The following is a 23,516-nucleotide window of genomic DNA, read 5'->3' as shown; positions in this document are numbered from 1 at the left end:
CTGATCCAGTGCAGTAAATCCAAAGACAACAGTGCACTGAGTAACGCCTGGCCTGTGCCCAGCAGAGGGCGTGGTTTCACAGTCTCCTCTGTGAACCGGAAAGATATGATTTCACCTTGGCTGCATATCGCTGTGGAGTGGCACACGTTTGTTTTAAGCTAGAAATTTGACATTCAAATGAATGGTGGATGTCATTTTAGTGCCGCGACGTGTCTGACTGTTCTCCATAGAGAGAGGAAACATGAAGCAAGACGTCAGGATACTTTTACTGGGGGAACGTAAGTCATTCATACTGACAGCCGAGCACAAGCTAAGCAACTAGCAGCCATTAGCTGCCGTAGCTAACTAACTTTTTGACTTCTAGTTGAATATGTTCTGGGTTACTGCTGATGCCAAGAGGCGATAAGTGTCTTTAAATGGAAAGAAGTTACTCATATAAAAATATATGTTTTATGCTGGTACAATATACTCCTGTCTGTCGTTTATATTTCGCTAGCTTAAAATATTTGACTGGAAAGTTACAGTTAATAATGCGTTGCTGGATTCTAGCACGGAGTAATCGCAATAACGTTATCATTTTATGTATTTTTATCTTATTGACTGAACAGTTTTACGCCATACTGTGCAAAACATAAGTATATTTTATTGGTCGTTTATTGTTATTTTGGAAAGTTTGCTTTGAGTTAGGTAAGCTAACACATCAGTACTCTCTAACGGTCGATACAGCCATCAAGGAGCCATATAAACTAACTAAAGGTAAAACAGAGTAACAGTTAGCTGCCAAACAATAGTATGTCTCTTATATAATCATGCTTTCTTCTAAGTGAACACGTTTCAATTAAGTGGGCTTTATGAAGCGGTTACTCTGCATAATAACTACTTTATAACTAGGTGCTATCAAAATACAAGCTAGATTAGCGCCTTTCATCCTCTCATTTTCTTCTCCGACAGCCAAAGTGGGGAAGACATCTCTCATCATGTCTCTGGTTGGAGAGGAGTTCCCTGAACAGGTAACTGTAAGCACAGCTCACCACTGCTGTGCCTTTCTAAGCATCTAAACATTTGCCTTTTCTTGCTATGTACACTCCTTCACTTTTTTAGGTGCACCTGTTGAACTGCCTACTAACACAAATATCTAAGCAGCCAATCAAATGGCAGCAACCAACCAAAAGACGTGATTAAAGTGACTTTGAACGTGGCATTATGGTTAGTGCCAGACAGGCTGGTCTGAGTACTTCAGAAACCACTGATCTGATCTTCCCATGCAAGCATCTCTGGGGGTTGGTCTGAAAACCAAAAAATATCCACTGAGCAGCAGTTCTCAGATTAGGCATCCTGTTCATGCAAGAGTTCAGAATAGCTAGATGGGTTCAAGCTGATAGAAAAGCAACAGTTACCTTGGTAGTAAAAATTGGTTATTGGAGTATGCAGAAAATTAAAGCTAAAAGCACATTACGTAGAACACTAAAGTAGATACCATCCTGTCAGCTGTCAAAATGAAGCTATAGTTAGCACAGACTAACAACAACTGGATAATCGCAATTTTCTGAGTGACGACTTCTGCTGTGACATTTGGATGGCAGTCGCATTTTTGTGTAAGCAACATGAAAGCATGTAACCAGCCTGCCCTGTATCAACTGCTCAGGTTACCAGTGGTGTAATGATGTGGGGGGTATTTTACTGACGTACTGCTTGACACAAATTGAGCATGGGTGAAACACCACAGCCTACGTATTGTTGCTGACCATATCCGTCTTTTTATGACCAGAGTCTTATTATGACTGCATCCAACAGTAGTTTGTGATTATTAATTCAGTTAATGATGTTTAATTTCTAACAGGTTCCCCCCAGAGCTGAAGAGATAACCATCCCTGCTGATGTGACTCCAGAGAAGGTTCCCACACACATAGTGGACTACTCAGGTAGCACATCATTATTACACCATTGATTTGTTCTTGTTGTACACTGTGTGCAGTTTGTCGAAGTTGCAAATTGTGCGCATGTGTCTGAATGGCATGAGTTTGAGATTAATGTTTATCTTCAACTTCAACAGAAAAAGAGCAGAGTGACGAGGTCCTTAGAGATGAGATCATCAAGGTAAATGCAGCAAGCAGCAAGAGAACATAATAAATGTTATTATTTCCAGCTGGAGTGCACCTTTGCAAACTTGTAAATAAAAATATGAAAGCTGGGGCCATAAAACGTCAGACTGATCCTTTTCCTTTCTCTGGCTCCAGGTACATATATGCACTCTTGCAAAATGTAATCAGCACTTAAAGTTTTTTTGTTGTTCTAGTTTTTGTTTTGTTCGTCTTTGAAATGATGAGTGTAAAGTAGCAATCATTTAAACTGTTTAAACTGAGTCTGCTCTCAGTTTTTGGGATTAAGATCCAACTTTCTTTTTACACCCCTTACAGGCTAATGTGGTGTGTGTAGTGTATGATGTCACCAATGAGGACACAATAGACAAGGTAATAAACTACTGTTTGTCTTATATTGTGTCATACATACAGTGATCCCACGCACATGTGTTACATGCCGCCTTTTCTTTTTTCAGATTAAAACCAAATGGATACCTTTAGTCAACGGAGATGCAGAGAAGGGAAACAAGTAGGTATTAGAGGGTGTGTGTGTGTGTGTGTGTGTGTGTGTGTGTGTGTGTGTGTGTGTGTGTGTGTGTGTGTGTGTGTGTGTGTGTGTGGCTAGGTGTCCTCTAATCTGTTGAACTTTGCACTCTTTTACAGTGTTTGTTTGCATATGATGTTGGCAAACATTGTAATCTGGGAACTGGAGCTTCTTATGACATTTTATAAAGTGGACCTTAGCGCATCAGTGAAATTCTCAAAATGTGGAGCGAGTATTAGTATTTGAATCCCACAAGTGATCAGGAGCTTAGGTTGTGATGTATGTGTTTAATAAGTCCCGACGGTGTTGTGCTGAAAGTTCTTCTGTCTCCGTTTGCTACATCAGGGTTCCCATCATCCTCGTGGGAAACAAATCTGATCTGCGCTGTGGGAGTTCCATGGAAACCATTCTACCCATCATGAACCAGTTCTCTGAGATTGAGACATGTGTTGAGGTGAAACTTAACTCACACACACAGATCTAATCTCTCCTGTCTGTACACACCTGCTTATTTTACCTGGACTCGCCTGGATTCATAAAAATATTTACACATGAACACCTTATCTGCCTTTGGGATTTCTGTGACAATGATATCTGAACCATTCTTTGCACTATGTCTCTTTTTTCCAAGTGCTCTGCAAAGAACCTAAAAAACATTTCAGAGCTGTTCTATTATGCACAGAAGGCAGTTCTACACCCCACTGCTCCTCTTTATGACCCTGAGGACAAACAGGTCAGCCATTATTTTTTTATTTATTTATTTTGGAGCTGCATGCCAGGTGTGCTTCTTCCTGTCTGAAACACTTCACTTGTATACACGCATACATTCAAATTAATTAATTATATATCTCATTTTTATCTCTAGCTAAAACCGTCGTGTGTCCGAGCCCTCACCCGAATATTCTACATTTCCGACCAGGACAACGACCGCATCCTCAGTGATGCTGAACTCAACTGCTTTCAGGTGCTCATTTTAAACAAATCAGATGTTTTCTCAGCTTTTACTTCAGAAAAACATCTGATTTGTTTACTAAAAACACATGTCTTCATGTAGAAATCCTGCTTTGGGAATCCTCTGGCACCACAAGCCTTAGAAGATGTAAAGACTGTAGTTTGGAAGAACACCAGCGATGGAGTCCAGGACAATGGCCTGACCCTAAATGGTTAAAAAATAATTAAATACAAAGTTATGAATGTCAGCGTGTAACCTTAAACCAGGTTGTTTGAGGGCCGTATTCAACTAATGGTGTCACGTTTCTTTTTTTTTTCCAGGTTTCTTGTTCCTTAATACATTATTTATTCAGAGGGGTCGACATGAAACCACGTGGACTATCCTCAGGAAGTTTGGCTACGATGACAACCTTGAGCTGACTGATGATTACCTTTACCCTGAGTATGTGTAGTGCCTGCATCCTGTCTCAGTCCAAAAACATAACATTGCTGAAGGCCACAGTAAACCAGTGGGGCATATAATTACTCTGAAAACATCATTGCTCCTGTACAGTTACAGTAATCTCAGTCATCCTGTTCATCCAGGTGGTTTTGACTTTGTTTGGTTTTCTGCATTAGTCAGAGAAATATTGAAATATCTAAATGTTCTTCTGTTGTCAGACTCAGAGTTCCCGTTGGCTGCACCGCAGAGCTCAATCATCAGGGTTACCAGTTCATCCAGCAGTTGTTTGACAAATATGACGAAGTAAGTAGCAAGTTCAGTTGTTTGAGTCATGAGCTCTATTCAGACATGGGGTCTATAACATTGACTTTAATTCAGATTCCTCTTGGTTACGTAAAAAGTTTCCTTGACCTTGATGCTGGAAGGTACCTCAGTACTTGTGCAATTTTGTCTATTATGCACAAGATTTGATGTATGTAGTCAAGGGAAAGTGTCCGTACACACTTAGGTTTAGTAAATTGAATGTTTATATGCCTCTGACAACAAAAAGTGCACAAACTGGCTCTTGTTCTCTCTGCTTGTAATTTTATGTGTGCTGTTAATGTGACAGTATGGATTCAGTTCTGTGTTAAAGGAGGTACATAAGATTTTTGTAATGACTGCTGTCTCAGCTTTGTTATGAAAAATAAACAGGGTGCCGCTAACACATAAAGCCAGATCGATTAATAGAATGCAGTGAGTGTTTGAAAGGGTCTCGTGTCATGCTGCGCAGTAAAATTAGTGTAAACATGATCTCCCTGTTAAATGGTAGCTTATACCATGGTGAGTCCATCCATTCATCCATCCATAATTCACGGGACTCACGACTCCTACGGTATTGATAAGAATTTAATCAAAGTTACACACAGTGATCATCTATAGGGTCTCACAACATTTGTCATAATAAACAGTGACCTGCGATGGATTGTGAGCCAGATGAGTTGTTACGTTACTGACATTCTGGTTTTGAAGAAGTGCATTGCTTTCCCTCTTAGGATAAGGACTCCGCCTTGTCACCGAAAGAGCTTAGAAACCTGTTTTGCGTATGTCCTTACATGCCATGGGGTTCTGAAGTCTACATGACTGTCCCAACCACAAATGAGGGCTACATCTCAAATCACGGCTACCTCTGTCAGTGGACGTAAGTTTCTTTGTAAATTATTGACAATATGTGTTAAGTAAGCTCTGGGTTTACACTTTAATGCACGTCCAGGAGTTTATTGTCTGCACACGTATGACCTTCACAGGCTTTCTGCATACCTTGACATCCACCGTTGCCTGGAGCACCTAGGATATCTAGGCTACCCTATCCTCACTGAACAGGACTCACAGACTGCTGCAGTCACAGGTGTGTGTGTGTGTGTGTGTGTGTTTAACATGGATGGTGAATAAAAGGCATTATTACTGTGACACATAGGAGATATCAGTACTTCTTAAATGTAATTCTCATATGTTAAGCTCTATAGGAAGATTAGTCTTAATGCTGTTAAATAAATTTAGCTTGTGCACGGTGATCTGATCTAATAGTTCACTTTGAAATGGAAGTTTATAAATTGCATGTGTTTCAATACATTTATGGATGCATGGGTTGAAGCACAGTGCACTCTCTGCATGGCAAAGTAACTGGCTATTAACTCAATGAGTGATGAAGTTTGTATTTTGTGATTGACAGTATATGACAGGATGTGACTTAAAGATATCTGCAGACACATTGTGGGCAGTTTGAGAACAGTTTTGTAAGGATGTGTGATGTAATGTTACACATTTGTCAGGAAAACATCAAAAATCGTTCATTTTTGCAAAGAGACTTTTTGTGTTTGTGCGTGCTGGTTTTAGTTTTCTTTTAGGTAGTTTGATGTCCATTGGTGATCAGCCTTTTTTGTGCAAGAAAACCTGATCTTACTTTGTTTTGTTTTTTTTAGGAGGGAAATCTGGATATTTTTTTTAAATAAATAAATTAACCTCTTTGTGTACTTTGGTTTTAGCCATGTTAGCAGAATCATTCAGGGAAAGTCTGCTTAATAACTGCCTGTCATCAGGAGTTTTTGTGTGGCGTGTGTGCCTTGGGTACACCATTGGTGATTTTCATATATATAAATAAATATAGTGCCACAACAGTTACGGATGACAAACTGCAGTTTAGTGTAATGAATAGTTGTATCAAATGTGAGTTTGCTGAGTGGCCCTGGTACTGTGCGCAGGATAAAACCTCTTCATTTTAGTGTCATTGAGAACTACATTCAGGCTAAAGATTGCACTTAAGTAACATCAGTGAGTAGAAGCCAGTGTTTTGCGCTTCTTTTTATCTTTTCTGATAGATTTATTTTAAAGTTTAAAGTCTTAGCTCTATTTCTATTGGTTGCTTTGAGCACAAACTTTAAGTTTTACACTCCATTTAAAACTAATGCAGTGTTTATGTGTACAGGTATTGACAACCACTAGAGGTCACTTTACTCAAGGTTTATGTTCACCAGCAACTTTCATGTCAAATGTGAAATACGGCAAAACATTTTAAGATAACTAGAGTGGCTTATTAGATGGGGGCAGTAGCAAATACATGTGTTGACCAGTTTATCTTTGAGTAATTTCTACACTGTTTTTACAGGCTGATCTTTTGGCATCTTATGTTTTGGTGATCAAAACAAAAAAACCACTTAAAAACACAACAGAAATGAATTGAAACAAACGCTCGTGTTTCAGTCTTATTTCCATCAACTTGTGCAGTAACATTTTCTGCTAAGAGTTTTCTAATATCAGTTGTTGCCTTGTACCTCTGTGTTTTCAATTATCTGAAAAATGAAGAACACTTTTTTTTTTTTTACCAGAATTTTAACATCTGAAATGTTTAACGTTTTTCTTTTGATGAGCATCGGTGGTGCTCTTACAGCTAAGCCAGTTGAAGTCTAACCAGCTTCATAGGAAAAAAATAGCACATCAGTGTTTTTGCCCGTTTTGTGATTTATTTGTTTGTTTGTTTAAATGTTCATATGTAAAGTGACACGAGAGAAAAAGGTGGACCTAGAAAAGCGACAGACCCAGAGATCAGTATTTCTCTGCAAAGTGATTGGACCAAGAGGGACGGGCAAGTCGGCCTTCCTCCAGGCCTTTTTGGATCGCCACATTGTGGTATGTCCCCATCACCTAGTCTGGAGCTGAATGTCATATGTTGCATTCTTAGGTTGTGATAGACAAATACTACTCTTTACTATTAACTCTGATCATGCTAAAGTGTCTTTTTTGCTTTAATAGAATAAAGGCGATTCCAGCAGTGCCTTCTGCCCTTATGTCATAAATACTGTACAAGTCAGTAACCAGGAAAAGTACCTTATCGTAAGTAGCTCCCATGGGGATTTTTTTAAATCACTGTCTCTCTCTATCTGACCCTGACTATAACCTGAGCAACCTCCTCTCTGCAGCTTAATGAGGTAGACGTGGAGACAGAGTTCTTGAAGAAGTCAGACGCCTCCTGTGATGTTGCTTGTCTCATGTACGACATCAGTGACCCCCATTCCTTCAACTATTGTGCCAGCATATACAAGGTCAGTTACTGGACCATTTTGAAGGACAAAGTGTCAATTTCTATTTATTTTTAATTTTGAGATCACTTCTACTTTTACTATGTATTTTGCTGCTGTTTGCCCACAGTTACCCTATCTGATAATCCAGCACAGCTCACTTTGCAGCCTCTCCCAGTCTTTACCGTTCATATATGTAATTACAGAAAGATAAGTTTGGAGAGCTGAAGATTGCAGAGGTTAGACGGTCCAACATATTAAATAGACTTGAGACAGACACCCTTCCAGCATCATTATTAGTTTTTTAATATTTGTTTGACTAAAGAAAGATTCAGTTACAATTACTCTGCAGTTACTAAGCAACACATAAACATAAACTGTGATTTAATTTGCTTGTATTCGGACCCACTGGCTGTAATTAGTTAACAACCCCAAAGTTATGTGTTATCTGAATTACATTAGGACACCCTTTTATATAAATTTACTTCTCTCTCAACTCAGCTTTTCACTGTTTGAACTTGTTAATTTTTTTTAATTTAGCAACATTACATGGAAAGCAACATCCCATGCGTGCTGGTCGCCTCCAAGGTGGACCTTCCTGAAGTGAAGCAGTTCCACGGGATGACCCCAGCAGAGTTCTGTTATAAGCACAGACTGCCTCCACCGATGCCCTTCTCCACGCTGTCCCTTGACTCCACCAGCAAGAACATCTACACAAGAGTTGCCTGGGCAGCAATGTACCCGTATGTTTCAGTTAGACAGCCTGCTGCACTCAGTCACCACCTCCTGTTTTCAGTCACCATTTAGGTTCTTTGGTACGGGGAGAACATCCCAGGTTGAGCCCATGTTAGATTCATTAATAGAGAAGTATATGTTAGGTAAATGTATCTATCTATCTATCGATCTATCTATATAGATATATATATCCACCTATAGGAACCCTATATTGTTTTAGGTAAACTGCGCACATATTAAAAATATCCTAAGTGCTGTCAGACATTAGATGATGTCTGACAGTTACCTGTAACTGTATAGTACCAATGACAGTTTCATAAACATCATACACACAGTTTCTGACAATCACTTTGGTTTGCATGTGCAGAGGGAGATGATGGCAGGCAGGCAGCAGAAAGTCAAGGCAGGGGCTAATTGCATATTTATGGCTCTGCACATACTAAATAAAGTGTAGAGTTATATCTACCACATTTTATTATCATTAAAAAATAAATGTCATTTTGATATACAGAGTTTCTAGGGTGTATTCAGGCGAAGGTTTCATTAAAACTGTAGAAACTATAAAGCTGAATGAATAAAAGTTGCTAGGTGAAGGTGTAAAATAAGCTAGATGTTTGTAATATTAATGCTTGTTCATGTTTTGTTTTGTTTTTTTTGTTTTTTTATTGCTGACCCTCTGTGATTGCTTTTTTTCCCTTTCAATCTCCAGGCACCTGAATGGTTCAGACATGAGCAACACAACATTCTGGCTGAGAGTGGCTTTAGGCTCGGCTGTGGTTGCGGTTCTGGGCTTTGCTATCTACAGAGCTGTTGCTAGACTGAAATGACTGACAAGCTGGAAAGGCTTCCCCCCCCAGCCTGATGCTCCATCCATCAAGACCAAACCTCTGTGACCAGATGCAGAACCGCCACAGCTTGAACTAGACAAAGTCCATGTCATCTTACTTTTTTTTTTTTTTTAATACCCTGAAGGCTTCCAGGACACTTTCCATATCTCTGCCATTTCCATCATCTGATCTCTTCTCCACTTTGAAGTCAGTTGATCACATCACACCAGCAGCAAGCTGATGATCGTATTATTCCCCATGCTGCCGGGCCCAGCTTTTTCCGCCTTACATTGTTCGTCCAGGCTAAGTAGTGGGTAGCCTTTCTGTGCTTGACACTCCAAGAACTGCTACTGTTAATATCCAAAAAGGTGCTTTATCAGAGGGGAGGAAATGCAGGAAGAAAGCAGTGTCAAGCCCACTGCTTTCCCCCTCAGTGTCAATATAGTGCTAATGATGAGAGTTTTATATACGTGCATAAAGCAAAATATGCCAAATTGAATCACGAACCAAAGGGCAGCATGTGAAGCATTTTGGCAAAGACTACTTGCTGATTGGCTGCTGCTGAAACCCACACATGAGAATCGCTCTTTCTTCTGACCGAGATACCGGAGATACAAATTAATCGTATACGATTTGCCAAATTAATCCAGTGGCAGTGAGTAGTTGTAGCATGCTACTTTCCTCTTAGGCATGCTGTTTGGACTGATGAAGTATTGTTTTTCTTTTCTTTTTCAGTAGCGAAGTGTTAATGGGAATGCTGTGGCAGGGAGAGATTTCTATTTGTGCAGAAAGAAACTTTCCTTTCATGTGGAAGATGGTGGTTTTGCATTTGCATCTGCCAGAATGTAGGAAATATTTTCTGCTCTAAAAGGAGATCAGGCACACCTAAAAAATTTTACATTTTTAATGAAAAATGTGGTCATGTATCTTTGCTTCTGCTAGGTTTGTCAATTTCACTTTGAAGTTAAATTAATTTTAATTGATTTTAACTGTTTGATTTGTGCTTTTTTTTCTCCCCCCTAACACCCTTCCGATGGTTTTACTGTGTTACAGAGTCCACCATTGTATTGTTGTCCCACTATGACTCTTTGATTATTATACCTGTTTTTTTTGACTGATTTAGCTCTGAACCCACTGTTTTCCCCGGACGTTGTTTGACTTTTAAAATAGTTTTCTTACTGATTTTAGTTGCTTAATAAAAGACCACACCAGACTGGGTGGAGACGTCATGACTGTTGAAAGAGATGGTGTGAAACTGTAATTATTATTGATGTTTAATAGTTGGCACTTTTATCTTTGGACTACTGAAGTTTTTTGTTTTTAGCGCTCAAGCGATAGCAGATGTTTTTAATATCTGGCATCCGAGTGTATATGAGTCACACGAGGAATGGATTCTCTGTAAACTTAATCATAAAACCTTATTTATTTATTTATTTATTTATATGCGTAAAGAGTTAAAATACTGAAAATTAGATTACTCCTCATTGATGCGGTTTCAACAGTGGCATGCTTTGGCTGGTCTGCCCGCTGCACATTGATTGCTCAGCAGGGAGCTTTTAAACAAGGTTAGTGTAGCAATCTTGCATCCGTATATAAAGATAACAACAAATAACAGCACGTGGGGAGTGATTTACATGTAATCCTGATTCCTGACTCTCATCATCAGTTGGATCCAGTCTGTTGCCGCCTTTGTGCCGACTGCAGTGAAGAGGAGTCCGTTTGTTCCTTCAGGACGCCACAAGATGGCAGAGTTGCTCCTCAGGTAAGGAGGAGGACAGCAAACGATGGGTGTGTCTGCAAAGGCACCTCCTCGGGGATCTGCAGCCCCTCTACATGATAGATTTTGAGTTTGATGTGCGAATGATTGTTGCAGGTTAACCTGTATGTCCTCTATGTAGGAGCGTTTGAATTGTGTGTTTCACTAAAAAGCGTTAACCCCCAGTTATTTAATGCCCCTGCCATTGTATACAACTGCATTTTCATTGTATTAAAGTGCTTTATTCCTGTGCACATTTCCCGCTCTGTTGTGTGCAGGCTTCGTGCTTTATGTCACTCGGATTATAAATCAAACCCATTGTCTGCACCCACGGAGAGCAGGTTGCACTTGATAAGTAACACTATTGCTTCATAGTGTAAATTGCCACGTTATAACTTGAAGTCATCTGAAGTTTCACTGTATTTAATCAGCTCTTAAGCGATTAAAATATCTCATTAAGGCTTCCGTAGGTGGGCTTTGTTAAATCCCAGCGCATAACTAATACTATGGAAAAGAGGGTTTATATGTCATCCCAAATATCCACACATCCCAAATTGAGGACACTGTGTTCTTTGTCCTTGCAGCCAAATAAATGACATATAAGCCTTTAGAGTTTTGCTGTGCACGGTATTTTATCCATCCGCTTCACGAAGCGAATTACGCACATGCGCGCAATAAGTTGAAAACACTTTTTTGTTTTTTAGAAGATGACAAAGGTTTATTGGGTCGCAGTGTAAGCAGTCTTTAAAAGTGACTGAATACAGAGTGGTGCTTGTACATCATGAGTCGTCTGAACATGGAAAAAAATATATACAGGATGGAGTCTGAATGACCACTATAGAGGCTTTAGGAAATTCTTGCTGACGCTCGCCTCCTATGGTCTGTACATTGTGAAGGCTCAACAATGCTCAACATTGAAACATTTGTATTTTCAGCATGACCTCGTGCACTAACAACAACTATTCATGACTTCCACTGTATATACAAGTTTTCCTTATCAGCAAGATCTCACTCTAGCCTATAAGTAACCGAGGATCAGACGGGAATTAACAGTATTATTATTATTAACGCAATAATTAAAAAAAAAAAAACAATGCTCACAATTATTTCTACAGCTTTTTTTAGGCTATAGTGCAAATGGAGAGAAAACTACTGGTAAAAACAGTATAAGTTTGCATGACACCTTACAAAAATAATACATATACGAAAACATTTCCTTAAGTATTTACAGTGATTTTGCCTCCGCTATTGTCCATTCACTTCTTTTTTGATGTCTTGGCTGCCTTTTTGGGTGTCTTTGCCTTGGGCTTGGCTGCTTTCTTTGCTGGTTTTGCTTTGGGCTTGGCTGCCTTGGGTTTCTTCGCCGGTGCCTTTTTGGCTTTTACTGGCGTCGCCTTCTTCGCGACCTTCTTCACTTTTTTCGCAGCTGCTTTCTTGGGTTTCTCCGGTGTCTTGGCCACCTTCTTGGGCTTGGCCACCTTCTTGGGTTTGGCGGGCTTAGCCGCTTTCTTTGGCTTGGCGGCCGTCACCGCTACCGCCTTGGTGGACTTTTTGGAGTCCTCCGGTTTGGTGAGCCTGAAGGATCCGGACGCGCCGATTCCCTTGGTGTGGCGCAGCGTCCCAGCCGCCACCAGTCTCTTCAAGGCCATTTTAATCTGGACATCGGCGTTGTCGCCCACCTTGTAGTTTTTCCTCACGTACTTCTGGATGGACTGACGGGACGCTCCGCTCCGGCTCGCGTCGTGAACAATAGCCGCTTTAATCATGTCCGAGTACTTGGGATGAGAAGCGGGCTTCTTGGGCTTGGATGCCTTCTTGGCTTTGGCTGGAGCCGTGGATGTCTCCGTCATGATGACTTTTTTGTTCTTCTTTGTTTTGAGTAAGTTAACCAGCAAGTCCTGGAAGGTGTAAGTGTCACCCTGCTCTGTGCACAGGAACGTCGAGAAGAGCGAAATAAACGCGCAGTCAGAAATGAAGCTTTTCCTCTAAGTCCAGGTTATCGGACAATGCGCTACTTTATTTCTGCTTATAAATAATAAAAAATCTCATCCACACAAAGTCACGCTTTAATACCCGGGATCAGTTTAAGTGTCTTATTCCACAGGCGCGTTAGTGAGCCTATGAAGCCTATCTGCGGACGTGATTGAGAACACCAACTGCCAGCAGCTGATCTAGCGGACTCCATGGAACTGGCGCCGTCCCGTTTGTGTTTCTTCATCCTCCAACTCCTGACAAATATAAAAACTCCAGATGAATACTACCGAGCGGAACATCACGGGCTGATAGCAGAGACATTGGGCTTCACGCCGGCACACTCGTTGTCCTCCATCCGCGCCGGCCAACAACTTTTATTCCAGGAAAACCCGCTGGAAGTAACGCGTGCCGTGAACAATTTTGCACAATTCGCATTAAATTGACCCAAACACGCGGAACCTGGGACCAAATCACCCAACGCACATCGAAACTGCATCTATGCTCTTGCTGATGCACGCTGTTCGTCCAATGCAGGAGTCCGTTTTTCCTTTTAATACATGGATACATTTTCACAACTAACACAGTCCGGCCATTGACTTTGAGTGACGTGGTCGAGATTATTTACTGTTAAACCACGTATAAATTAAATGTCACGGTATCCAAGTTGCAGGTGACACTCGGGACGGTAATGTGGGTTTATTCGGATCGTGACACGCTTCGTGGGTTCCCCGTGTTTGCTCATTTTGAGGCAGAATTGGTTATAACTGTCACTATGGCAGTCTCCACTCGAGCTTCATTGTCAGGAAAGTTGCCAACACCTTCAAAGATTAGGGATTCTGATAGCGGGTCTTAAAATTGATCACACCGTTTCTGACAGGGGTCACGGATGAGTGGTCGCTGTATGACCAGGTGTGAGTCCAGCTGCACAGGGGGGACCGCAGCCGAAACCAAAGTCCTTCAGTATAGGGCGCAGTGATGGCTTTCTTTTGTTCAGGAACTGGCGCATCAGACCACAGTCAATAACAGGTTGGACGTGTGGTTTTGCTCATGATAGTGAGGGTCTGGGGTGCCGATGCAAAGCAGCCAAAAAATAGATCCCAGATAATGAACTTTGCAACAATTCTGCTACATTATTTCTCATTTTAATATCAGGGTTACTGTCCCTCCCTGCAACGCCATTTTGATTCCTATATGAAACTCACAGCCACAGGAGTAGTGCTCTCACCCGACTTTTGTGACGTGCTTATCCAAGTTATTGGGGACTAATTTTTGGATGGATACCAGTTTCTGTCCTCCTGCGCATCACACTAAATGGTGCACACATACACACACAAAAACCACGCCGACAACTAGGCAGCTTTTCACAGAGGAGGTCCTCCACTGTAGGCTACTGCAGGATTCTGCCCATTTTGGAGTACCCACTAAAGTACCCACTATTATAAAATTACATTTAGCTGGATTGCAATAATATCTCACGTGCCCGTTTCTATATAAATATATATGAATGATATATAAATGATTTCTCTCCCTTGTTTATCCACCTGTGTGTTTATAGTGAGTTTAAGGACTGAGTGGGTTTTGTTTTGGGGGGCTTCTGGCGTGTGTGTCTCTCTGTTAACCACAGTCTGGGTGAGTTAGTGGGTTAGTGAGTGAGGAGGGATTGAATGGGTGAAAACGATCAGAGAGGGGAGGGGGCGGTGTGTGTGTGTGTGTGTGTGTGTGTGTGTGTGTGTGTGTGTGTGTGTGTGTGTGTGTGTGTGTGTGTGTGTGTGTGTGTGTGTGTGTGTGTGTGTGTGTGTGTGTGTGTTTTCCCCTTTCATGTGGTACAAATGGAGCTTAAGAGGGACGGAAAAGATGAAAGGATGAGTTATGAATGGATGAGTGTGTGTGTGTGTGTAGGAGGGTCCATATGAAATAGTATTTATACTCATATAGCACAAGTGCACGGGTGGCGTTGGTGGTGTAGGAAGGTGAAGGAGTGAATAATTGAGCTCAGGCGAGCTGGAGGGAACAAAAATATGAATGTGGTGTAAGTGAATGGAGGAGAATAATTGGGCTGTGCGTTGTGCGTGTACGCGTTTGACTGTATAAATACTCACTGTTGGTTTTATGATAATATGGACAACATCTCTATTGTTTGTGACTCCTTTTCGGGGTCAGGAGTAACAAGAACAGCGTTCGCGTTTCGGCTTGTTTGATTGGAGTGGAGGGCTGACTCCGGGGCCGTTGTTTTTGTCACCGGTTGCTCGCAGTGACGCGTCATTGTTTTTAGCCGCTTGTGCCCCGTTTAGGAAGCGGTGCTGAAAAACAGCAGCCAAACACGGAGTTGTAGTCCAGTTAGACCACTCCCTGCGTTCACCGGCAGAGGGACGTCCTTCACACCGGCTGGACCTCCCGAGCCCCGCTCAGCGCGCAGCATCGAAGTAATTATCGGGGTAATGATATGTAACTTGACGAACGTGGCACTTTCGCGGAGGCGTTTCTGTTTCACAGGCGACTCATAATTAATAATTATCCGCTGATTGTCTGAATCCCTGCCACAATTATAGCCTGCTGTGGCCCCTTCCCCCCACCCCTCCCCTCAAGCATTAGAGTCTCAGTGGTGTGGGACAAGGGATTAAGTCGATTCATCAATTAGTTGCTCGAAAGGAAATAATTTTTGATTGATTAATATTTTATGCAAACATGGGTTGGTTCCCCTGCGCGGTATCTGCTTCTTTTTGTGTTTCACATTGCAATAAACTAAACAAAAGAAGCTGTTGAGGTGGCTTTGGACTCTGTAGCTTAATTACTTCTCAGTTTTGTAATAGTTGCAGCCTTATGTAGGCGGCGCTGAGATGGTAGAGCGGGTTGTCCACTAATCAGAAGGTTGGTGGTTTGATTTATGGATCCTCTACATCACAGTATTATTGGCAAGATGCTTCAATGTATTTATTAGAGTGTGAGTATGTGTACATCAGGTTAAAAAAGAGAGATATGTTAGTGTTTAGAGTGTTCAAATAGAGTAAAGAAAAAAAAAACCAGTCCATACATGCTGCCTGTGACCTGAAATCTTGATGCCACTTTGGTGTTGACTGTGCATTTATAGGTCGTGTGTGTCTGAGATTCGCCTTACATAATGTTTGACCCAGTGCTGGTGTAGTTGTCTAAAGTTGGAGAGAGTGGAGTCGGTGTTATGTTACATATGTATTTACAGAAGACAGCTACACCATCACGTCACGTGTGTTAGCGTTCCCACTCTAAATTTGTCTGATGCCAGTTTGTAATTTTAGCTGAAGTAAACAATCTCAAGTCTCGCCCTGTCGCTGGTCCAAAGCATTCTGGGTAACATCATCCACTATTTTGCTTCTGAAGGCCTCATTGTGCTGCCTATCAGAGAAGTTGATCGGATGTCAGAGGGTCCAGAACTGCCCAGCACACAATTACACTGTGTTACGTTTAAAAGAGCACTGCTTTAAATTCAGTATTTGTAAAACTGGTTTTGTTACGGTCTCATAAATACACCACACAAACAATTTCCCTCATTGTTTGAGCATCATTGAGCATTGTTTGAGTAATTTGTCATATTTTACCTCATGTGTATCTAGTGAGATTATCCTATGTGGAAGAGTTTCCAGTCAGTTACAGTAAAAGGACTGTTTTAAACTAAAACGTGTGACGGGAACATCTCTCTATGAATACATTTTGAGCATAAAGTTGGAAGCGAGAGGGATGTAAAAGGCTTGCTCCAAATTTGTTTAGCTGCCAACAGTTAGTCTCAGAATCCATATCTACAACTATGATAATAAAACGGATGACTACACCACCTCTTAAACAGCAGGGGTGGGAATCGCCAGACATCCCATGATACGACATATCACAACACTCATCATATGATATGGCAGGTTTTAACATTTTGCAATAATTAGAAACGAGTATTGCAACAATTATAAAAATAATATTGCAAATTATGTCCGCAAAGTTAAACTCTGTCACTATATGTTTTATCCAATAAAATAAATTTCTCTCAGTTCAGTTATCACTTATTTATTTTAGCAAAATGAGATTGTTAAGTAAATCAACATTGTCATTAAAATTGGCCGTAAATGTTGCCATAAGACTGAGTCAGTCTATTAGTCTTTACATGAATGCGGTCAAGTTGGAAATGACATGCAATCTGTTTCTGATAATACAGCAGTTAACTGTGAAAAATCGTCAAAATCACACATCTGTTGTTGTCCACACAGACTGAAATTTACATTTAACTGTTCCATTTGTGCTCAGCGGTCTTCCTGTACCACAGGAATATAACCAGTTAGTTGCCTCTAAAACTCTGGTTACAATTTCTTAACAAGAATGATTGGAATGAAGAGGCTAGGACCTCAAGATGGTGCGCTAATGATCTTGATTTTTTTACCTAATAAGGTAGATGCAAGTTATGAAAACTGGGCAGGACTAGGCTTAACAGTATACTGTATGTTTTATGATAAGGGAACTGGGTTTCGATAGACAATTCTTAGTATACAACTTCCCTTTAATTGGGATGAACTCTTGTTTGGTTGTTTATACTCAGTAAACGTGGATAAAGTGAGCAAGCTGTTATGTGGCATTTTGAGTCTGGCTCCCTATTAAAAAATGTATATTTTTGGTAAATTCTAAATAATAATAATTTTTTAAAAAAAAAGGAATATAACCAGAATATGCCAGAATCAGCTGGCAGCCTGTCCCCTCTAGCTGTACTCATTGACGGGGACTCATTCAGACTAATGCCAACATGTCGCCAATTTGTCTTCATTTATAAATTAGACAAATTATTTATTATTTGCAAACCTTTGACGGTCTCTCTCTGAGTGATTGCAGTCAGTCCAAGTCAGACTAGTGCAGAAAGCTCACCTCCCATCAGGCAGTATGAGCTGTCTTGGTTGTATTTTAATATATTTAATAAAATATTGATATTTGGTGTCCTTGTATCAATATAGTACTGACAAACAAAATTTCACAATATTATGCTTTGTGAATATTTTTTTCCCCATTACTGCTAAACACTGAACAAAAACCAGAGCTGTTACCTGTCAAGATCATTTTTTCCACACAGTATGTCAATTGATGGTCTGTACCATGATCTGCATGTGAGCTAGTGTAACATTGTTTCCAAAATAACCTAAATATTAAACACAGATCCTTGTACACTGTATAATTTATCCATGCTAGAAAAGGGCAAATCAAGGCTGAATACGAAATGAAGCGTGTTAATCTTTTAACACTTGCACCTTCCAATAAATCCACTTTACTTAAAATCTGCTGTTTTGCATTGCTTTATGATAGGCTTGAACGCAGGCCAGCCATTTAGTGTTTGTGCAGCAGCACATTTTTGTTCTTCTGCAGGCTTTGTGCTTCAGCTTCTTTAAAAGTTCACCAGTTAAATCTTTCAAACTGCCAACTCTGGGCTTTAGTCTGGCTGGTTTTATTTGAAAGAACCATTTGTGCCATGTTTCAGCACATAGTGGCAATATGGCAAGTCTCCAGAAGTAATCGGACACTTGGCTGACAAATGTGCGTTTGGTTCGCTGTGTGTCATTTCTGTGTTGGTTCACGCTGCTGTGGATCACAACTGCTGTACTGATTATCAAATCCTCTGTGGATCTATAAAATGTAAGCCCCTGGTAAACCTTAGAAGCAAAAAAAAAACTGAGCGTAAATCACAAACATCCACAAAGAAATGAGAAGAGTTCACATGAAGCTGTTCTGTCAAACATGGTGGTGCTTCTTTCCTGGGTTGGGTTAATAAAGCTGACAATAGAAGTGGCCCAGTGGCATCTGCCTGTGATTTCACATGATGGAAGCAACAAGATGAATTCTTAGATTAATCAAAACTCCCCCACTCACAGCCAAAGCAACCAAAGAGGTTTTTAGGATGAAATTGTGAAATATTTGGTCATTTTTGCTTAATCTGGTTGCATCAGGAAGTCTATCCGGAGCAAAAATCTGCCAAATCAAACATGCAGATCGACCTGCTGTGGAGCAGCCGAAAGTAGTTTGTTTTTGCTCACTTAAGGGAAATGGACTTATAGAGTTCTTTTCTACTCTACCTGAGCACTCAAAGCTCTTTATGCATGCACCCATTCACACACACTGTTTTCCACACCTAAGTGCTTTCTATCCAGCATTCGCACTCTGATGAACACATCGGAGAGCAGATCCGGGTTCAGTATCTTGCCCAAGGATACTTTTGGCATTCAGGCTGGAGGAGCCAGGGATACACCCACAAATCTCCAATCAATATATGACCACCTCTAGCGTGTGTCAGCTTGGTGCATGCATAAGATGATTCTGTTTATGCTGTTTATGATGTGTCTCACTACTTTAGAAACCTTTGGCACTGTCTGTATGACAAGTTGTCTGTCCTTCAGTTTGTGCTGAGACTCAAATCTCTCAGGTTGATTTGAATTGTGATGCAGTAGAGGGCCCGAAGAGTGACAAAAATGTGCAACTGCCCAAATTGTTACTGTCTGGAGTGTATATCATCATTTTATCCCTGTTCAGGCTCAAAATGCCAGTTATGGATCTGAGGTGGACATTGTTTAGTTCAACTGTCATTTACGCTGTCACAGCTTTCTGTGAGATTAGACCTTTACCACGGTGACGCTAGGCCTTGCTGAGAAAGTGAGAACAGCTTTTTGACACTCCAGTGGTTTTAATATTGTCGTCTTCAGGCCAGCTGGGTGTGTGTGCTCTCCGTCGAAGTCTAAGTGTGTGTTCTGGTTTTGACAGCTGTGTCATCGCTTCGATGTCGGAGCAGGTGTCAACGGCCAAGTGCTGCGCTGACTGCTGCGCATCCGAATCAACAGAGGCCGTCAGTTCGCATCACACCAAGAGGTTCTTTGTGAGCATCTCTTCAAAAACGCCATCTGTCATTTTGGTATGTAGAGTAGTTAACTATTTCCACAATGTCAGCTGTCAAACCACCTCTCGTATAACAGGCTGCTCACTGGACACAGTGTGTCAGAGCACCTGCGAGCTGTCAGTCACACCAGCAGAGGCTTTGGTGAAGTATTGTCAGCTGACAGTTGAAAGATTGTTTTGGGGGTTTTTTAACCAAAGATGATCAAGCAGCCATCTGGAGTTCTTTCAGTAAACTAAAGTTATCGTATTAAGGTGAGATGGCACAGGCAAAATCCTGTTCCATACTACCTGAAAGAAATAGTTCCAATAATAAGTTTAAGTCTTTGCAGTGAATGGGTCGTTTGGGCACTTTGCAAATTTGCAGTTGTATCAAGGCTGGTGGTGCTGTAATGGTGTGGGGGATATTTTCGTGCCCCTTACAACAAGCTGAGTATCATTTAAACATCACAGCACCTTGTTCAAACTACACCATGAAGAATTAAAGCAGTTCCGTAGCTACAATCAGGTACTAGCAAGGCATACTTAATAAAGTGGCCCACGAGTGTACACTGACTTTGTCAAATATACAAATGGAGCATTGGCAACTTGCATTTAAAAATCTAATTTCTGTCTGTGTTATGAATGTTTTACAGTCGGGTTTGTTTTTATGTCATCCAGAGCCCGACTAGCAGAACTTTTTCCCCCCCTTAAAAATGGAAAAAATGCGCTTTTTCTGGCTTTTCCCGATGGTGGAAATCTGAAACAAGAATTTTGAGCAGTTGCTAATTTGCAACAAACATTCAAAAAAAACTTACAATATAACAGGAAATGATTCTTAACTGGGGAAGAATCAGTGATAACAGTGATAACTGTTATTAAAAATGTAATTCGTCTGCAGTGTCTCTCTCTCTCTTTCTCAGTAGCAATAAAACTAAACCAGAGCAGTATTTAGTTTGTAATCAAACACTTATAGTGATATTTTGGTTATATGCTGTCATGTCTGATGGACACTGGCACTCGTAAAGAATGCTGAATTTAGCTCTAATCCTGACTTTAGCCTTTGCCCCTTTAATACACTGGGACTTACAGTAGGTAGAGAACATGAGCAAAACAAGCTGCTGCAGCAGTCAGACACTAACTCTGAGCTGTGTAATGTGTGCCAGCTTCATTTTAATTAAACTTTTCTTTGGTTTGTCTGGGGTTATTTTTGTTTTTGCGTTTTGGTCTTTCCCCCATTAGTTTCATGGTTTTATTTCAACATCTCCTATAAAAACTAAAATTTGATTGATTGTTTTTTGCTTTTCCTGTGCTACCAAAATATTTTGCAAACTGTTTTTCAAAAAATCTGGGAGAAGAGTTTTGCACATAGTGCAGTTCTGGTGTCTTGAGGTGCTGATTTTCTACCAACAGAGGGCAGCAGCATTTTAAACACACCTAGAAATTGTGTCATTTGGCATCTATCAACATAATCACTGACTTGATGGGAATTAAAATTACAAAAACTGTGTCAGAAATTTATGCTTGTGTCAGATGATGATGCAAGTAAATGGTTGAAAAAGAAAAAATAAATGCAGGCAGTAGAGACACTTGGGCTGTTTTGTTCATTTGCAGTTCTGCCCAGATGTTTTTTTTATACCACCAATAATAATCAGTATTTAGTCTGATCACTGGTGGTTACGGTTACGGAGGATACGGCTTTGTGGGGCATCTTTATGACCCCCTCTTCTTCTTGTTCGCTGAAGACAGCTCTTTATGACTCTGATGGTCAGAGCGGTGCAGCACATTGAATAGAAAAATTTACATCTGTAGGGCCTAAAACTTTAATCGCTGTACTTCATGTGTAAAACACATGAAAGCACGTGGAGGACAAGCTTGGATTCAGATGATGCAACTGCAGCCTTAAACAGCAGAGGTCTCTCCATGACTCCCAATCCTATCAATGAGAAGATCCTCGGAAAATCAGATTTTTACACCACATTTGTAGCACTGAAAACAAAATTTGGGTCTAATCTGCACTTCATGTTTTCGTGTGTGTGTGTGTGTGGGAGAGAGAGAAAGAGAATATTCTGAAGCTTAGAGTTGGCAGAGATCATAGAATATATAATACAGTCCTCTTTTTAGTAATTTTCCCCTCTGCTTTTCCTTCCCCCCTCCTCATTTCCCTCCAATTTCTGCCTCCTTCCTCTGACTCTCTCCTTCCTCTTCCCCTCCTCTTCTGTTTTATGTCCCCAAGAAATCTTCTAAGTAGAGCAGTTTGGATTAAAACTGTGTCATTCAGTGACCTGATTCATTTTTCTGCCATTTTTCTTTATTTTTTTATCGTGTGGGTGATTCCCTCTATTGCACAATACCTGCTGCTTGACATTCAGTGGCTTGAGTGTGAAGCCCCTCATCTATTTTAATCCTTGTGATTAGCGGAGGCTAACGGGTTATTAGAAAAAACCCCTCCTGGAACAAGCTGTGTCCTTAATTTACAGAAGATTAGATTAGAAAACAATAGAGCAACACTTAAATGCTGAGATCAAGCACATCGGCAGCATGCTGAGCGTTCATTATATTGTGCAGACTGGATTATATTTTCACTTCAAAACAACTTTCAGACCAGCCACTCTGCCTGAGTTTATTGTCTCTTTTCTCTCAGAGAATTCACAAACTTTCTCTTCCCCCTGGTTGTTTTCCAGGAATGTTTCCCAGCGCGCACCGGACAACGCTCCAGCTGAGCGTCCACACAGAAACATCCTCAGGTGTCGATGTGTCTCCTTCCCACTACTCCCCTTTCAACAAACCAGACAAATAAGATTTCACGAGGTAATCTCTTGTTATTGCTTTCTGCAGCGCGGTTTATACTCTTCATAGACGGGGCCAGGAATCGATGAGTCTGGCTGAGATGTTTTACTTTACTGAATATGAGGTACAGCGAGGTAAACAAAGGCTCAAGAGGTATAGTGTATCATCTTGAAGCAGTATGCAATATCGGGGCATTCACGAGTGACTGTGCAAGCTTTTGATTGACTGGAGTGTTTAAGCGTCTTGCGTGAAATGGTATACTAGGCATGACACATAACACATCATAACAAACATCTCCACAAAGGGAACAAAACAAAAGGCAAAACGGATTTTTCTGCCTCTTTTGTTGAACGGATGTCTTTCAAACACTGAGATGGCAAATTGTTTGTTTTGGGGGGGTTTAAGCGTTATTTTGTGAAATAGTGGCTCCTTACTTAGAGTAATGAAACAAATACAAAAACATCATGACTGCGTGTACTCCAGCTTTTAACACAGAGTGTTTATAGGGTGAAGGGTAACTTTCAAACTGGTTGTAGATTCCTTACATATTCGGTTCGAGCCCCAGCTCGGACAGTCTCGGTCGTTGTGTCCTTGGGCAAGACACTTCACCTACCGCCTACTGGTGTTGGCCAGAAGGGCCGATGGCGCGATATGGCAGCCTCGCTTCTGTCAGTCTGCCCCAGGGCAGCTGTGGCTACAACTGTAGCTGCCTCCACCAGTGTGTGAATGTGAGAGTGAATGGGTGGATGACTGGGTGTGTAAAGCGCTTTGGGGTCCCTAGGCAGGACTAGTAAAAGCGCTATACAAATACAGGCCATTTACCATTTACATATGAAGTTAAATTTAAACCTAAGGATCTGATCTCCAATAACTTCAGCTATGAAAACTCTAGATTCAGCCAATCAAACCTTGCTCGGTTGTGTTGTAAAAGAATTTACTCCACAGCAGACATGTGACAGCTGCCTCTTCCCAGATGCTGTGTTATTAAAGCCAAGTGCTTTAAA

The 23,516-nt window shown here is 40.9% G+C and overlaps 3 protein-coding genes across 3 annotated transcripts in view; 2 read left to right on the top strand and 1 right to left on the bottom strand.

Moving 5' to 3' along the window:
• The first annotated feature begins 101 nt into the window (after positions 1–101).
• Positions 102–10,375, top strand: rhot2 (ras homolog family member T2). Its single transcript, XM_006801053.2, has 19 exons — positions 102–278; positions 952–1,010; positions 1,841–1,922; positions 2,054–2,097; positions 2,418–2,471; positions 2,558–2,610; positions 2,971–3,079; positions 3,257–3,358; positions 3,491–3,589; positions 3,680–3,788; positions 3,898–4,018; positions 4,237–4,321; positions 5,053–5,198; positions 5,305–5,405; positions 7,053–7,183; positions 7,307–7,387; positions 7,474–7,596; positions 8,113–8,315; positions 9,017–10,375. Exons 1-19 carry the CDS (start codon positions 242–244, stop codon positions 9,132–9,134), a joined length of 1,857 nt encoding a protein of 618 aa, XP_006801116.2. The 5' UTR covers positions 102–241; the 3' UTR covers positions 9,135–10,375.
• Positions 10,376–10,452: 77 nt separating this feature from the next.
• rhbdl1 (rhomboid, veinlet-like 1 (Drosophila)) overlaps positions 10,453–23,516 on the top strand; it is a 66,304-nt gene continuing 53,240 nt past the window's right edge. Inside the window, exons 1-3 of the mRNA XM_006801055.2 lie at positions 10,453–10,699; positions 10,801–10,896; positions 19,615–19,762. Of these exons, the coding sequence (XP_006801118.2) occupies positions 10,877–10,896; positions 19,615–19,762 (168 nt within the window). The 5' untranslated portion in view covers positions 10,453–10,699; positions 10,801–10,876. The remainder of the gene's footprint in view (positions 10,700–10,800; positions 10,897–19,614; positions 19,763–23,516) is intronic.
• On the bottom strand, positions 11,580–12,999 carry h1-0 (H1.0 linker histone). The gene has a single exon (XM_006801054.3). The coding sequence runs from the start codon at positions 12,738–12,740 to the stop codon at positions 12,147–12,149; it is 594 nt and encodes a 197-aa protein (XP_006801117.1). The 5' UTR covers positions 12,741–12,999; the 3' UTR covers positions 11,580–12,146.

Source organism: Neolamprologus brichardi, chromosome 8 (genome assembly GCF_056152115.1).
Source record: "Neolamprologus brichardi isolate AB-2024 chromosome 8, ASM5615211v1, whole genome shotgun sequence".
NCBI lineage: Eukaryota > Metazoa > Chordata > Actinopteri > Cichliformes > Cichlidae > Neolamprologus > Neolamprologus brichardi.
The sequence above is the reverse complement of the archived record's forward strand: the minus strand, read 5'-3'. Positions and strand labels throughout refer to the sequence as shown.